At 48.9% G+C, this 18,153-nt stretch overlaps 1 protein-coding gene across 1 annotated transcript; it reads right to left on the minus strand.

Moving 5' to 3' along the window:
- Positions 1-3,311: 3,311 nt before the first annotated feature.
- Positions 3,312-17,151, minus strand: LOC101543930 (2'-5'-oligoadenylate synthase-like protein 2). The gene is made up of 6 exons (XM_012934272.2): positions 16,954-17,151; positions 11,478-11,760; positions 8,710-8,888; positions 7,754-7,995; positions 5,927-6,059; positions 3,312-3,800 (listed from the first exon to the last, which is right to left on the minus strand). The coding sequence occupies exons 1-6, from the start codon at positions 17,149-17,151 to the stop codon at positions 3,312-3,314; spliced, it is 1,524 nt and encodes a 507-aa protein (XP_012789726.2).
- Between the last annotated feature and the right edge of the window lie 1,002 nt (positions 17,152-18,153).

Here is an 18,153-nt window from a genome sequence, read left to right on the forward strand (position 1 = left end):
CTTTCCAATGGTGCAGCACTGGAGGCTCTTTGAGGATCAGGGGAATGAGACCATCATTGTTACTGGTTTTGGCATCTGAATATGCCATGGGGAGTTTGCGAGGCTCTCCCATGTGGGCAGGAAACTCTCCGTATCTTGCCAGGTTCTCCCAGGGGGAGAACGAGGCCACAAGATGTCTTCCAAGAGCTTGGTTTTATAGTCTCTGGATGTTGGCCGTTGGTGGGATTACATGGCCCGGGGGCAGTCCATGAGTGTGACCTCTTAGCTACTGAAAGATGGGGAATCTGAGCAGAAGAGGCCCAGTCCTGATCTGAGTAGGCTTGGAGGTCTCAGCCCGGGGTCCCACACACCTTGGTTCCTCTGCCGGTTCCTTCATGCGTGAGGCTCATCTGAACGTGTGGAGAGGGACCTTGCATGGCTAGGACGAATGGAGATGTTATTGACACTGCTTGAGAAATTTGGGATGATGATGATGATGATGATGATGATGATGTCTTTTTTTTATGTTAAATTTTATTGAATCACCATGTGGAGGGTTACATAGTTCTCAGGATTATGTCAGTTATACAATACTCAAACACCCTTCCCTTCACCAGTGCCCATATTCCATCACCAACCACCTCAGTGTACCTGCCGCTCCCTCCCACCTCCCCAGTCCCAGCCCTTGAAAGTGATAAGTTTCACTTCGTTTATGCTTTATCTCGATTACATTCCATGTTTCAACACATAACTCACTATTGTTGCTGGGGTTTCCCCCCAAAAAGAAAAAGACAGTCCTATTGCCAAGGAAGCATTTGATAGTTCTCCATTGCTTAGAACGTAGAGATATTAAGTCCCGCTGTTTGTTACATAACTTTTCTTTTTTCCCCCCTTGCCCCGCGCCACCGAGTTCACGCCTGTTTAGTAATCGCCACGCTGCCTGACAAAGGGAAAAGAACAGAAAAAGATGGTTATTTCCCGTCATCAGCCGGCGTGGGGCCCTGCTTTAGTTGATAGTCTAGTAGAGTGTCTGCAAGCAGTTTCTGGAACCAAAGGTATTGCGCTGGTATCGGCTCTGGCCTCGAGATTCCACCAGCGTCCTGCTGTTCCATGTACATAATTTTTCCCTTTATATCCCATTCCCATGCCACCAGGTCTGCGTTTGCTTAATGGACATCACACTACGGTTGACGCCACACCGCATTTCTTCCCGAGAAAGAAGGATATTTCTTCTCAGCCGGCGTGGGGATATGGCTTAGTTCAGTCTATAGAGATGGCTACCACTTTGATTGCCTTCAACATTTCAGCAAAAGACTTACTATTCTTGTTAGGATCTCCCATAAAAGTCCAACCCGTTAAAAAGGAACCATTACATACTGCTGATGCTTAGATGACATTAGGTTGCGTGGCCGCTTCTGCGGCCGCGCAGTTTTGGGTTTCTGTATAAAGTCCAGGGAAAGTACAACCAGAAATAACATCACTACAAACTTTTACCCTATTATGGTGCTCATAAGATGGAGAAACCTAGAGAGAGCTGGCTCGGCGTCTCCATTTTGGGCTCAGAAAGCCGTGGACCCTGTGCTGTGCTCGGGAGGAAGGGGTTGAGAGAGAGAGGTTAAAAGACTTGGGGAATGCCCGGTTTCCACTGTCGCAGCCCACCGTGGGGTCTCCGTTCCCGTGCCAGAATTAGTTCAGTGGGCTGCTTCGAGTCCAAGGGCGCTCTTTTGGGCTCTTCCATCATGCACGATCCGCAGCAGCACCAAAAAGGCTGATGATTTCTTTTTTATTGACTCACTGTGAGATACAGTTACAATGCTTTAATGTTTGAGTTTTGGTCAAATAATGACCAAACACCGATCCTTCTACCAGCGCACATTTTCCACCACTAAAGTACCCAGCATCTGCCCCCAACCCAACTTTTCTCCTGCCTGTGTGGCAGACAATTTCCACAATCCTCTCTCCCTACTTTGATTCCATTCAATATTTTGACACCAGACTCACCATTATTATTTGGAATTTTCCCACCACCACTCAATCCTTCCAAAGAGGCAATGCTAGATGACTTATTTGGTATTGCTTGTTAGGAGTACCATATAATGTTGTGCATCCGAGAGAGAGGCCATCCTCTTCTGAAGTTCTAAAATTTTAATAATTAGGTTCTGGAGAGAACGCTGCCGTGAGCTGCTCGGTTCCCAGATTCTTTTGTGTCTCTGAATCACAACCGTTATGGGGCTTAAGTAGTAGCTGGAAGCAATTGGTCGGCGTCATCGCAGAGTCCCATGGGGTGGGGGGACAAGAGAGGCTGGCTCCAACCTCCACCCCATGAGGCCTGGGGTTTGCCACTGTTCCTCCGTACCTGGGCTTTTCACTGGGTTCTGGAAGACGGCGGCTACCGGGATACGTGGGGGGCAGGCGCCCTAGAGGATTTTTAGCACAGGAGGAGCGCATTTATGTTCATGCTTCAGAAATTGCATAATCATCTGGATAAAAAGGGGGGTACCCGGGGATGCAGGATCATAGGCAGCCACTTTTGGGTTCTCCTGGTGTTATGGGGGGTTGCCGATTCTGAGACTCAGAGAACTAGAGACTTTTTTAAAAAAATATTTATTTTTTTATAGAATCACCATGAACTATAGTTACAAAGCTTTCATGATTGAGTTTCAGTGATACAATGATTGAACACCACCCCTCCACAAGTGCGTATTTTCCACCACCAACTTTCTCAGTCTCCCTCCTGCCACCCCACCCCACCCCAACCCAACCCCTGCCTCTTCTATGGCAGACAGTTTCCTTCTTCCTCTCTCTCTACTTTTGGGGGAGAAGGCGGCTGGGATAGAAAAGGAACTGGAGACATTCTGAGGCGTTTATTCACCCGTGACTGCATGGGGTCCCAGACCTGAATCATGTAACCCCGTCACAGTTTCCCCCCCCCCCCCAGCCATTTAAAGGTGTTTGCGCATTCTTCTATCAGAAAGTCAGACAATGAGGTAGCAACAGATATGCAGAGGCAGATAATCCATGTGGTCAGCTTACTGTTTGGAAAACCTAGCTGCGCGGCTCATTTCTGCTGTCGAAAATCTGGGAATTTCCTGGGTCTGATCGTCGTCGATCAGTGATTATTTCCACAGTCCATTGTCTCAGGAAATCCCTGAAACTGGGCCCAAAGTATATTTAAGGGGGACAGTTTTAGTCACAGTGCTTGGGGCGTCCCAGTCACTGGTCACGTCCACAGGCAGCATCTGTAAGCGGCTAGTTCTGGAGTCTGCTCTAAAGCAAAACCGTGGACAAGCATCATGGTGGTCTGAGAGCCAAATAATAGACTAGTAATCTATTCAGGATAGATTACTAGTCCCTATCCTGAATAGCCGGAAGGTGTCACCGTCTTGGACCTGCAGTTCTGAGAGATTGCTACTATAACGCACTTTGTGGCCTGGGAACTTGAGTATCTGGTCCTCTGCCGGGGGTCCCCCTGCCTCCTCAATCTTCTCTTTCAGGTCAGAGATGGAGTCATCGGGGTAGACCGCATAGGGCTTGCTGCGGCCGCTGCTGTCCTTCACAAAGACCTGGATCTCCCCAGGCTCTGTCACCAGAACCGAGACTGTCACCCTGGCAAAAATCCCGTAATCCGCCAGTGTCTTGAAGTTGCTGAGTTCTTTCCGCTCTTCTCCGGGCTCCTGGAAGGAGAGCCGCTGCTGCCCGCTGGGGTGCCACATCTCCTCGATGCTCTTTTTCATCTTCCAGATGGGTCTGTAGGGGTCCACCATGAGCATCAAGACCCAATTACCTGGCACCTCCACTTTCACCTGAACGTCTCTTGCGGCCTGGAAGGGAAGAGGGGGGGGAAGTTTATCTGGGTGTCCTGAATAGACTCTTATCTCCAAGGCCTCCTACTTTGGGGGATCACGGTGTGCTTGACTGCTCACCCCGACATTGGTCAAACGGACCTCAGCCCCCGGGCAGAAATCGGGGCTTCACTGGCAAAGGAAGCACAGTCTAACAGGACACAGGGATGCTCTGACCTCTGACTCCTGCTGGCCAGGGGAATGGCAACAAGCAACATGTCCCAAAAAGCCTCCTCATGAGCCTCTACAGAGTCCCCATCTGTCTCCCAGGGGTCTCATTTGCACCTCCTCCCTTGACTCTTCACTGGGCAGTTGGGAGGTGAATCCCAGAGACATTCACTGTCTTAGCAAAAGTCTGAAACACCCTGAAAACAATATCAGGTCATGTAATTCAAGGCATTTCCTCGGTCAGGTTACAGTCTTGCTCTCAAAAAGATGGATTATATTCAGAGAGACATTTTGTGCCTTTCTCCCCTCCCACTCCCCACCCCCCGCACAGTCCTGGTATATCAGTCCTGGTATATATGTCTCGTCCTGATGTGTTTATGTACTTGTTTTCTAGACCACACCTGACGGTGCCCAGGCTCGATTCCTAGCATTGGTGTGGTGCTGAGGGGACCACACAGTATCAGGGATGGAACCCGGAACTCGCATGTGCAGAGCCCGTGCCCCAGCCCTTCGAGCCAGCTCCCTGCACCCCATCCTGACATCAGCTCCTTCCAATAGCCTATGCTCAAAAAGCTGGTCGTGCACGGTATGGTTAGTTGTTATGCCTTTCCAGTCGCAGTCGCTGTGTGGATATGGCAATCTTTCAGATGCTTTCACTATGCAATCAAAGAATGGAATCATTTAAGTAAGTAAAACCAAGTATGGGATCCCCGGCCCCATCCTCCCCTCAGCCTTCAGAGATGCACAGACAGAAGTCTGAGGCCAGGATGGGAGAGGGAAGATGCTGGAACACAGAACAGAGACCTACTTGGATTGTGTGCCCTTTCTGACATAGTTCTATTTGCTTGGGGTGGGGGGGGGCTATGTGTGAGTTGCGCTATATTTGGAACATAAAATAAAACTACCACCGCCACCATGAAGGTGTTGGGGAGGGTTTTTTAAAGCGTTTGAAGACTGTGCCAAGGATCTTGCCTCAGAAGCTCCCAGGTGCCCTGGGACCTTCCAGCCAGCGGGTGACAGCTGGGTGTGGGTCCCCCAGGCTGCACAGCTCATCAGCCTTGCCACTGGGACCTTGGACTTCTGCTTCCTCTCCGTCCTCTTACAGAAATGGAAACATTTCGCCAGGACTTCTCTCCTGTCGTATGTGAGCCTGGCGTTCCTCTGCAGACCGGGAGAGTGATTTCTCGGGGCTGACAGCCTAGAGTCCTTCCTGGGTGCTGTGATGAGTGCAGACAGTATTCTGTGCGTTATGGGGATGGCTTGGAGTTGGGCGGGGGCTGTGCAGAGGGGATCACCATCTGCCGAGAGACCCTAATTCCTCCTCTCCGTGGTGAGGTGTCGCACACAGTAGGGGTCAGTTCTGAGAAAAGCAGGGTACAGTGTCTTTGTCAGTGTGTGAACATCACAGGGCCTTTAACCAATGACAGAGACCTGGGGGCAGAGAGGGCACCACCCAGGCTTTAGGGCACAGTGTATAGGACCAGTGTGGCACATTTTGGTCTGTCACGGACCCAGTTTAGGGACACGTGACCAGGTCAAATCTCATTTTGGCAGCTTTCAAAAACCCCTAAGAAGGGAGATTCCCCCTTACTGCGTCTATGTACATATGTGAGTAAATTATTGTTGCTATTGTTTCTTGGTTCTGGGGTCACGCCTAGAGATACTTCAGGGCTTACTACTGGCTTGGTGACCAGGGTCACTTCTGGCAGGGCTCTGGAGTCCTGGGCACCTAACCAGGTTTGGTTGCATGCCAGGTAGGCAGCTTAAGCCCTGTACTAGCTCTCCAGTCAGTGCAAGTCAATTTTTGGGCCCTCTTCCTCATGAGGCTCCAGAGCACCCCAAATTGTCTACCCATTGTACAGAGGAAAACACTGAGGCCCGGAAATCTTTAAAGGGGAAGCACTGCCCAGGGATGGTCCTCTCCAGGGAGCCCATACTCGCACTGGCCACGGGTCCACGGTGCTGCAGCAGTCCTGTTGCAGGGTGTAGGCAGCCTCTTTGGCCATCACATCCCAGCTCTTTCCTCTCCCCAGGTTGTTGGTGGGATCTGCAGGGTCCAAGATCACGGGCCTGGAGTAGGGAAGGGGAAGCAGATTTCCATCACCCTCTGACCTCTGTCCTCTGGCACTCAACCCCCACTCCGGGAGAAAGTCACCATGTAGGACGGGCTCTTGGGGAGCTGATGCCTGGGTTGAGGACTGGAGGGGTCACTCAGCCTGGCCCTGTCAGTATGGTTCCTTGACGTTGTGCTGGAATACTGGACCCAAACACCCTCCTAGGACTGGGGGGATTCCCAAAGAAATCAGCCTGAGTTCCAGCGGCAGCTCCCATGTGGCGTCTGCCATCTTCTAGAACTCACAACCCAGAGGAATGAGCTTGCAGTGACGTGACGCTCAAGAGGTCATGAGATGTGGGTGTTACTGGCACGCTCTTCGCCCAGTTGATCCAGTGCAGCCGTACACGACACGGTCCCTCTGCTCCTTAAAGTCTGTGATCTGGGAGGTGTACTAACTCATTTTGGCACCCAGCGACTTCTTGTAGAAATGCATCTAGACTGTGAACTGAGCTAAAATAACAGAAATCCAAAACTGTGCGGCCGCTGTTGTGGCCACACGAGCTCATATAATCTTCATTTAAAGCAATGGAACACAAATTTTCAAATGATGCCTTTTCAGCAGGTTTGATTGTTGGGGGAAAATTCCAAATAATAATCGTGTGTTCTCTGTTGAAATATTGAATGTATTCAAAGTATAGAGAGAATAAAGTGAATATCATTAGCCACTCAGGTAGGAGGTGTGTGGGAGGGGGTATATTTGGGTTCTTGGTGGGGGAACAGGTGCACTGGTGAAGGGATGGGGGTTAGATCATTATATGACTGAGTCTTAAACCTGAAAGCTTTGTAACTTTTGTCACAGTGATTCAATAAAATAAAAATTAAAAAGAAAAAGAAATCAGCCTGAGTTCAGAGGGGCTAGTCATAAAGAGTCATAGAATGGGATTTGATGATAGCAAATGCCTGGACCACGCCAGACCTGAAGTTTTGTTTATCTTCATATAGTTTTTTCCTTTTTGGTGACAAAGCTTTCCCTTTGTCTTAAACTTGTGTTGGGTTTTCTTTCATCCACTGTTGGTGGGAATGCTGTGTGGCTCAGTCTCCATGGCAATCAACATGGAGACATGGAGATCTATTTAAAAAACAGGAATAGAACTATCATATGACCCATTGATGTCTCTTCCTGGCGTCATTCCCACCACACAAAAACATTTATTTTGAGGGATGTACATAAACCTTTGTTTATTGCTACACTTAGCACAGTGGCTGAGATATGAACACCACCCAAATGCCTCGATAGGATACATGGATCGAGAAGTTGTGGTATAGAGGAAAAGCTATGCAGTTCCAGGAAAGGACAAACTCATGTAATTTGCAGCAACATAGGTGGAACTAGTGGATTTCGGGTTGAGGGAAGTTAGTCAGAAGAAAATGGGGCAGATACAGGGTGATGTCTCTCATCGGTGGGACATTAAGATACACAGCAGTCAATGGTCCCCAGAGAGATAACTTGAGTGTGGGAAGGCTGGGGTTAAGAGGGAGGGGGCATTGAAATCTTTGGGTGGGGGGAGGTGGTACGCTGTGATGGCTGCAGTGTTGGGATTCTGTGTGTGCCCCTGACAGCACTGTCAATCACAGCATCCCAAGACAAGCATTGGAAATGTGTGGGTTGTTCTGTTCCTTGCATCTCCAAGCAGTCCTGGGAACATACCTTTCTTCCTTCAGCTTTTCTTTGATAAATATACTGACAGCCTCATTTTGGAAGTTATAGTACTTGGTCCAGTAGATGCAGATATTATTGTAATCTCGAACAAGCTTCATCACTGCTTTAAAGCCTTCAGCTAGGTCGAAATTCTCACTTTCGTCGGTGCCTGTTTCCCAGGCGTAGATGGTCAGCAGCTCCAGGGCATATTTGGGAGGCAAGGCCACTTTTACACGTTTGTATTTCTTATGCTGGTGAGGAGGAGAGAGGGCAGGGGTGCGTTGGGGGAGCTGTGATAGATTATTACCCAGGGAATTTGATCTCTCCAGACCTCTCTATTTCCAGGTCCCGGTGTCACGTCACCCACCACCCAGCACCTTTGAGGCAGGCCAGGCGGTGTGGCACCTGGCTGAACTCATCCCCTGGGCCCAGCAAGATTTCATAAAGGAGGAAAGCAGGGCTGGGAGTCCAGGTTCGTGGCAAATATTTGCCTTCAGTGCCGAGGCATTGAGCTGTAACCCTGGCGATGTGTGTGTGTGTGTGTGTGTGTGTGTGTGTGTATGTATGTGTGTGGCCCACTCTCAGGCTGGGCTGAGTATCTCTAGGAACTGCCCCAGGCCCTGAGCCTAATGTGGGGGTAACCACTGTTAAACAAACAAGCAAAAAGTGGATGGGTGGGGCCAGAAATATAGCCTAGTGGGTAAGGCTCTTGCTTTGCATACGGTCAGCCTGGGTTGATCACCACCTCGCTTATGTCCCTTGAGCCCTGCCAGGAGAGATCCCTGAGCGCAGAGTCAAGAGTAAGCCTTGAGCATGGCCAAGTGTGGCCCAAAAGTAGAGAAAAAAAAGTTCCAGATAGTTCAGCCTTTTTTTTTTTCCCCAGCAGGATCCCCAGCCCAACCCCTCAGCCTGGACCCTCAACTTGCTCCCGATCCTGGACCCCCAGCTCAGCCCCCTGACTGCACCTGCAGGTACCACCAGTGTTTCACCAGCCGCAGGAGGTTCTTGACCTTTACGGGGCGAGTTCTCACAAAGTGTCGATGCAAGACCGTGAAGCTGGAGGAGAACTCCCCAGGGGAGCCTTCGAAGTTTATTAATTTTTCAAAGATTTCCTGTGGCAGATTAGAGTCTGGGGAGGCATTTCCTGTGAGGAGAGCACCTGGTCAGGAACACCCACCCTTTGGCGTGAAGACGCGGGGAAAGGATCAGCGTCCCATGTTAATCCACAAAACCCTCATTCTTGCTTTAAATTTTCTGTCTTATGACCAAACATTATTCTCAGGCTACTCTTGAGCCCTGGGCTCGTGAGATATGCAGGATGTTCCCAAGAAATAGGTGAAATTTCCTGGAACTCTAAGGAATCACACAGATATGTTTTAATCGGGCCAAGTATTGTCAGTTTTCTAGGGTCCAATCTGATTTTGTGATCCCATTGAACTGGTTAGTACAGTTGGGGGTGCTTGATTTCTTTCCCAAGGGCAGTTAGCAGGATTTGGAGCCCAAATCTGGAGACAGAGAGAGAGAGAAAGAGAGAGAGAGATAGAGAGAGATAGGGAAAGAGGGAGAGCGGGAGAGAGAGAGTGCTATAGAGGCTGGGGTGGGAAGGGAAACTGGACACATTAGTGGCGGGAAACGTACAGTGATGAAGGGAAAGGTGTTGGAACATTGTATAACCAAAATCTAATCACGAACATTTTTGTAACTGTATCTCACTGTGATTCAGTGAAAAAGTAAATGAGGGGCTGGAGAGATAGCACAGCGGGTAGGGCGTTTGCCTTGCACGCGGCCGACCCGGGTTCAAATCCCAGCATCCCATATGGTCCCCTGTGCACGGCCAGGGGTAATTCCTGAGTGCAGAGCCAGGAGTAACCCCTGTGCATCGCCAGGTGTGACCCAAAAAGAAAAAAAAAAGAAAAAGTAAATGAAACAAACAAAAACAGCAACACAATCCCTGAGCAAAAAACACCACAAAACTTTAATTGGAAATCCATGGGCTGCAGCAATAGCTTGAGGACTTTATCTGAAGAGAGGAAGCACTAATGGGACGGGGTGTCTGCTCCCTGTGTTCAGAGCTGCGTGATCCACAGGCTAAGCATGTACTCTACCCCGAGGCCATCCACAGATGGCTGAGCAGAGAAGCCATCGAGTCTGTACACAATGGAATACTACTGTGCCATTGGGGGGAAAAGGTGAAATTTTGTCTCTGGGGACAAAATAGATGGGGAAAAATAGACTTGAGACCTTGAGGCGAATGTGAAATAACTATGGAAGTGAGAGCCCATGAGCTAACGGTTTCACTCACATGTGGAATTTGGGTGAGTGAACTAAACCAGCAAGAAACAACAAAGCCACCTAGAGAGTCAGTGGCGTTAACTGGAGGGGAACAGGAGGGAGAAACGGAGGAGCCAAGGGGGTGCTGGTGTGCTGGGAGGGCACTGTCACACAGTCACACCCCAACCCCTAAAAATTCCTCATGCCACAGTGACTGGCACCATCAGAAAGAACAAGAACCCCTAGCGCTGGTGTGGGTGCGGGGAGAAAGAGACTCTCATTCATTGCTGGTGGGGACGTCAGCTGGTCCAGCCTTTCTGGAAAACAATATGGGCATTCCTCAAAACACTAGACAGTGAGCTTCCATATGACCCAGCAACACTGCTCATGAGAATATGCCCCAAGGACCCCAAAACATAGTTACAAAAAGCCATCTGCACTCCTATATTCATGGCAGCACTATACACAATCGACCAGAATCTGGAAACAACCCCAGTGCCCACGAACAGATGAATGGATATAGAAACTCTGGTACCTCTACAGAGTGGAATGCTGCAGCTGTTTGGAAAAAGTGAAGTCATGAAATTTGTTTACATGTGGATGGACGTGGAGAGTATCATGCTGAGTAAAAAAGAGTAAGAGGGAGAGGGACAGACATAGAATGATTGCACTCAGTTGTGGGATATTAAAAAAGACATAATATGAGAATAATACACAAAGTAGAAATGAGAGCCAGTAGGCTCGTCTAGGAGAGGAAGTTTGCCACAAGTGTTTCAGCGGAGGGCAGTTAGGACAGAGAAGGAACTGCTATAGCAGTGAAAATTCAAAGTGGGCAAAAACTGGGTGCTAAAAGGAGGTAAAGTGATATACATGATAGAAAGAGAGAGAGAGAGAGAGAGGGAACGAGAGAGTGAGAGAGAACATGTGTCTTCCATAGAGCCAGGCTAGCGAGGGGAGGGTTGGGAGGGACACGGAAATCATCAGTGGTGAAAATTTAGACTTGTGAAGGAACAGGTGTTGGTACATTGTAGGACTGAGACCCAATCACGGTCAACTTTCTATTGGGTATCACAAGGGAATTCAATTAAAAAAATCCCTAAAAGTCCATCATATTATCAATGATAAACCAGCATAAAAAAAAAGAAAAAAAGAAAGATTTCCCGATGTAGTTCTGACCTAAGTTCTGCTAAGTGCTGGATGGTCCTAGGGTTTCCCAAGGGAATAGAAGATCACAAAATCTGGTTTAGGTTTCACACTGATGTATGTCCACATGCATTTACGGGGGACTTCATATTCAAGGGGTCTTTCCAGACCTATCCTCCTACACTGAAAAGTGAAGAAACTTTATCTACCCCCCTGAACATGCCTGCCAATTTCCACTATCCCAGTCTTCCCCATGGCCAGAATGCAAGAATGTCCTCCCCCAGCGGCCTCTGCGCAGCTGACCCCTCGTCCTCTTTACCCAGAACGTCAAAGGCCGGGAGCACGTCCACTTTGATGACATTGCTGTTCTTCTTGGCCTGGACCTGGATGGCCAGGGAGCGGGGGTTCCTGCCCCAGTAGGGAATCACAGAGATGCTGTAGGCCAAACTCTGGCTGCAGTGTTCCACTTTCTTCTTGATGAAATCAATGATTTCCTTACGGAGGTCTGCCTGGTCTTGGAAGCTGGAGAAACAGCTCAGGAATAGGATCAAGTCCACGTCGGAGGTGTGTTTCAGTGATGTCCCCTTTCCGTAGGAGCCACCCTAGGGAGCACATCAATGTGGAGCTTCATTTGTCCTGAGGCCTGATGCTCTGAGACTGGGTGGGAGGGGGGTTGAAGCCAGAGACAGCCTGGAAGGCTGTTGACTCCTGTCCCCAAAGGAGCCTTGGTTGTTCAGTGGACACGATGGCCTTCAGTATCAAGATGTTTGTATAATCACATTTTTTTTTGGTGGGTGTGGTGGGGGCACACCTGATGATAGTAAGAGTTTATTCCTGGCTCTGGAATTAAACATTACTCTTGGTGGTGTTGAAGGGACAAATGTGATGCTGGTATCAAACCTAGGTTGGCTGCATTCAAGACAAGTGTTCTATCTATCTCTCTGGCCACTTCTTTCTTTTTTTTTTAATTAAAATTTACTCTTGAGAGCCTTTTTAGTCACACCCATGGTTGTTCACGGCTTATTCCTGGCTGGCTTTGAACTCAGAAATCACTCCTAGAAGGGGTCCAGTTACTATATGAGATGCCAGGACCATATGGGTTGGCCCCATGCAAGGCAAATGCCTTACCTGCTGTACTATTGTTCCAGCTGATGTTTTCACCTCTTTACATTGAAAAAAATAAATCACTGGGCAAGCTGCTCAAACATATCAATGAGATGCAGAATTTTTGATTCATTCCTGTTTCTAAGCCTTTCCTCAGAGGCCATCAGAGCTACCTGCTTCTTACACGCCATCTATTATCCATGCCTGCATCAGTGCAGTCTAACAAACACCTCATCCCACCTACATGGGTGACTGTTGGTTTAAAATGATTTAAAGAGATTGAGATATGAAAAGCTCAGCTCTGCACTCAGACATTCCCCTCGAGTGCTCTGGGCTCCCCGGGGAAGGTGACTCTTACATTGGCCGTGCATTCCCACTCGGCATCATGCATTTGACAGCCATCCATGTTCTGTGTGTGTGCTGATAACTAAGCACATGTTAATCAGGCAAACATTTCTATTGCCATAGAATGTTCTGGGGGCAGCTCAGGCCCAGACCAATGCATTTTTATATCTAAGCACCAACATATATTCTATATTTAACAATTTTGAAGGGGACTGGAGCAGTAGATGGGTAAGGCTTTTGCCTTGCACACGAATCACCTGGGTTCAATCCCTGGTATCCACTTTGGTCCCCCAAGCATCACCAGGGGTAATTCCTGAGTGTGGATCCAGGAGCAACCCCTGAGTATAGCTGGGTATGACCCAACAAGCTAAAAATATTTTTTTGGAAAGAATTAGGGGCAACAAGATGTGGTAAGGCCAGTGCAGAGAGGTGTAGGGGACACTTCCTCCAGACCCTCCTCGGGGGGCCTCCTCACCGTATCTCTGTTGTCCCGTTGCTCATCAACTTGCTTGAGCAGGCACCAGTAACAGTAGCAATAAAAGTCTCCATTGTGAGTCTTGTTCCTGTCTTTTTTTTTTTTTGGCTTTTTGGGTCACACCAGCAATGCACAGGGATTGCTCCTGGCTTTGCACTCAGGAATCACACCTGGCGATGCTCAGAGGACCTATGGGATGCTGGGAATCGAACCTGGATCGGCCGAGTGCAAGGCAAACACACTACCCCCTGGACTATTGCTCCAGCCCCTGTTCCTGTTATTTTGCATATCGAATACGCCACGGGTAGCTTGCCAGGCTCTGCGGTGCGGGCGGGATACTCTCGGCAGCTTGCAAGGCTCTCCGAGAGGGACAGAGGAATCAAACCCGGGTTGGCCGCATGCAAGGCAAATGTCCTACCTGCTGTGCCATCGCTCCAAACCACCTGGGTGAGGGTAAGGGGCGGGACTTATCTTCCATAAACAGAGGATTTCAAACCAGAAAATAGACTTTGCCCCAAGGTGTATGTTTAGTTCTCTGACATCTTGTCATTGGTGCAGACTACTATTATCACTAGTGAAACCAGATAGAAAGAGCCTTTTCCGTTTCCTCATACTACCTTTATGGCCACGCCACCTTCCCACACCCCACAAACCGGGCATCTATTTTCTACCTATCTTGACTCTCTTGGCATTTGCAGAGTTATATAAATGGATCAGGCAGAATGTTCTTACTGTGACCATTTGACACTGGCTCTTTATTTCCTCTCCTCCGTCCGCATCATGCGTCTGATACCTATCCGTGTCCTATGTCTACTGATTAATAAATGTTGATCTTGCAAATTACCAAGCAAATGGTGGATACAAGAGGGAACCCTCATTCCATCTTGTTACTCAAGGCTTGGGGTTTGTCTCCAACCCGTCTGTTGTTTACTCCTGAGTTCTCAAGAACTTGGTTCTGATGTCTGCGCATTTTAGCTGTCGTTTGGGTGAGTGACGGTGGTTCTAAATTGGTCCCCTCTTGATTGGCACCACAAGTTCACATTCTTTTTACCTTTAAATGTGAGGGGTGTGTGTGTGTGTGTGTGTGTGTGTGTGTGTGTGTGAGAGAGAGAGAGAGAGAGAGAGAGAGAGAGAGAGGAAAAGTGCCTGCCATAGAGGCAGGCTGGGAGGTGCAGATGGGGGGTGATGGGAGGGAAACTGGGGACTCTGATGCTGGTAAATGTTCACTGCTGGAGTGATGGGTGCTGGAACACTGTATGACTGAAACCTAATCATGAACAGCCTTGTGAGGGTCTCTCTCACAGTGATTCAATGAAAAAAAATCTTAAAAGAAAAAGAAATTGGGGGGAAGCTGAATTTGGCCAAAAAGTATAAGAAAGTTAAGTGGTGCCAGTTTATATCTGCATTTATTTTTCTTTTCTTTTTAAAAAATCTCTCCTGTGTTGATTTTCTTCTTTTTATGGTCATTTCCCCCCCCCCCCTCAATACTTCTTTTTTTTTTTTGGTCTTTTTTTAAATTTTTCTTTTTTTGGAACACACCCGGGAATGCACAGGGGTTACTCCTGGCTCTGCACTCAGGAATTACTCCTGGAGGTTCCCAGGGGACCATATGGGGTCCTGGGAATCGGACTCAGGTCGGCCTCGTGCAAGGCATACGCCCTACCCACTGTGCTACCACTCCAGCCCGCTGTGTGATTGATCGTAGTAGAGTAAGATGTTAATAATAGTGCTATTGGTGTGCGGTCATTTTGTAATTTGGGGAATATTTCCTATATTTTGGTGCCGAAATGTGAGTTACAAATATCCTGAAGCAAGTTGGAGACTGGCTTATAAGGCCAGCGGGCCTGCTTTGCACGTGGGAGGCCCAGGTTCACCCCTTTCACCGTATGCTCCCCCTGCCCCAGCACCCGGGAAGGCCACTCTGGAGCACCTATCTGGGAGCACTGCCATGGGCAGCCCCAAATAATAAATAAATAAAATCACAAAGCAGAGCTGAGTTATAGCTCAGAGGTAGAGACTGTGAGGTTTTAGGTTTCATCTCCACCACAGCAAAAACCAAATATTTCCCCCCCTCACCCAACTCCCAACACACACACACCAAAGAAAACAAAACCACGAAACAACTCGCGAAGCAGTTTGACCTCAGACTCCTGCGTAATCTTGAACATGTTCATCATGCTCATCAATAAGAAGCTCTTTTCTTTTTTGATTTGAGATTCTGAAAACAAAGGATGATCTAACGTGGCAGTAAAGGCTGCCATGCCCGTACGGTGCAGAAGGGACCATGCACATGGCCCAAATTCCATCCCTGACACTTCATATGTCCCCCAAGTACCACCAGGAGTGACCCCTGAGCACGGAGCTAGGCATAAGTCCTGAGTACCTTAGGTGTGGCTCTCTCCAAACAAAGCAAAGCGAAACAAAGCAAAAACTACTCTGCAGTGTTGTCTGGAGTTCATGCTTTGCGTGCAGGCGTCCTGGGTTCAATCCTGTAGTCTCCGCAGGCCCATCAGCCCTACCAAGCCCTGAGCTCGCAGCATCCCCCAGCAGTGAGCTAGTCGCAGCCTCTCCCCAAAGCAACGTGTCTGTAGAGCAGGAAGCAGAAGTTGCCCTTTAGCCCTGGACTTCAGCCCTGGGGAGCCCAGCCTAGAACGGCAAGGTTGACTCTTAAAGGAACCGAAGGGCCTCGAGTCTCTGACTTTTCTGCTTCTAAGTTCCGGGTTTGCTAAGAAGACCCCTGACACTTTAAAAGATTATTGTGGAAAAAAATTGTTGCTGAGGGATCACCTGGACTGCACCCAGCAGTGCCCGGTGGCCAGATGGAGGGATTTTTTCAGTGCAGCCTTTGCCGTACTCAGGGAGAGGCTGGTGGCTCTCGTGCTCAATGGTTTTCATTGCAGCAATAGGCATACAATTTAGTTTATGGTCAAGACACATTTGATTTTGGCTGCAATACTATACATTCAATTACAGGGCTGGGGAGATAGTACAGGGGCATGCTCCTAACCCCAGACCAATCCCAACACCTCTTGCACTGGGGGTGGGTGGGGCAGGGCAGGTAATTTCCGGCACCTCTATTAAAGTATCTGCTATCTGGATGCTTACATTTAACCTCTGGCCTGGTTGGCTGAAACTTTACGGGATTATTCCCAGCATCTCTGAGTACCACTTGGGTCATGGGCTGCCTGCCCATCTGATTGAATTCTGATTGAGCACTTTTCCAGGAGAAGCCAAGCCATTACAGGGTGTTGAATTACGTGGTCCATCTCTGAAAATCCATTTTACTGTGGGGGTACGCTCTGACATTACAAAATTTCTCTGAGATTATAATAAAATTATATTCACATATAATATTAAGTTCCTATTATAACTTACTAGGATTCATAATATAAATTTATGATGGTGCAGTTTTTGAAGAAAAATATAGCAAATAACATTTATGACTGGGGATAAAGTGTGCTTTTTTTGGGGGGGACTCGGGGTGTACCCTATAGGTATTCAGGGATCAAAGCTAGGTTCCCGCATGCAAAGCACGGAATCTACATATCTGAGTCTCCTTGGCCCTGAAGGTTGTGTGAAACAAGAAACAAGAAACAGGAAGCATGCAGTTGGGAGGCACCTAGAGCGCCTAGTCCGTCTGTGTCTCAGAGGCTGGATTCCAAAGGACAATCCTTGTCGTTCCATTGCTTTGGAGAGTCACTGTTTAAGAGCACATTCCCCGATTCTGGGACATTTAATCTTTCTCAACTTTTAGGCTGAAGAGGATGAAGGACACCAAGGCCGAGAGATGGTACCACTCCCACCACCACCCCTCTGGGCACACCATTCCAAAGGAGCAGGGCTGGGATTGGAGCACGGGGTTGTCACTCACCTTCATCACCTTCAGCACCCGGACCTCTTGGCCTGCCACCAGCTGACCCTGGAAGCAGTGATCCTTTAAGAAAGTGGCACATCGGTGCCAGGCATCCTGCTCGTCCCTCTCCCACTCCTCGTCGGGCACGAGGCTCTCCTCCACAAAGTCACCGAGGTCCTCTGGCAGAGTGTTGTACAGATCCTGCCGGGGCTCCATCTCCGACCGATGCTCTTGGTATCTGACCAAACCTTTTAAGTCTCTCCCAGCCCCAGCCTGGCAGGAGGCTCCTCCCTCTCCTACGCCCTCTCTGACACAGGTGTCAGGAAACTGAAACTCTTCTTCTCTTCTCTTCTCCTCTCCTCTTCCTCCTCCTCTTCCTCCTCCTTCTCCTCCTCCTCCTCCTTCTCCTTCTCCTGTCCTACTCGTCATCCTCTCTCTCTGTCTATCTCTGTCTCTGTCTCTCTCTCCCCGCCCCCCCCCCCGTTTTTGGTCATTATGGTTTGCAATACAGGTACTGAGAGGTTATCATTAATATTCCTGCACCTCCTTTTACAACATTCAGTTCTTGTCCAAAGTGATCATTTCTAACTATTATCATCACTGTATGCTTCTCTATCCTAACTACCTGTTGTCCCCCACGCACTTGTGTCAAACCCTCCTGCCACCGCGCCATCTTGAACAGAGAGAGCCTGAAGTAGAGTATATTGAAAATTTCTTTTCAGTGTTTTGAGATTTTTAGTCTTTCTGACCCCCGGGAGAACAAAGACTCACTTCTCTCTTCCCCTCCCTCTTCCTCCCTGCCCAGGTGACAGCGGACTCGGGCAGTGGGGAGTCCCGGCTCATTATTTCAAATGCATTCTAGAACTGGCACTCATCACGTGGCACCCGTGACCTGGACCCAACAACGTGTAATAGAAGTCAATCTTCACACAACATGTGAGGGTGGGTCCTGGGAGAATTAGTAGTAGCCCGTAAGTGCAGATGAGAACACTGAGGTCAGGTGGGGGGTGTTCATGGGGTGCTGGGAACTCAGTGCAGTCCTGGCCAACTGAAGGGCAGTCACAGGGTGGGGTACTTCCAGCCCTTTCTGCCCTGTGACCCAGTTCTGCTGGCAGGGTGTGCTCCCAAGGCGGGGTCGGCCTCTGCCCCTCCCTCCGAGGCCCTCTCCACCCACCCCCCGCCCTTGGACACAGTGTTTCTGTCCTCCCCTCTACTTCC

The sequence above is a fragment of the Sorex araneus genome, chromosome 9, assembly GCF_027595985.1.
Source record: "Sorex araneus isolate mSorAra2 chromosome 9, mSorAra2.pri, whole genome shotgun sequence".
Classification (NCBI taxonomy): domain Eukaryota; kingdom Metazoa; phylum Chordata; class Mammalia; order Eulipotyphla; family Soricidae; genus Sorex; species Sorex araneus.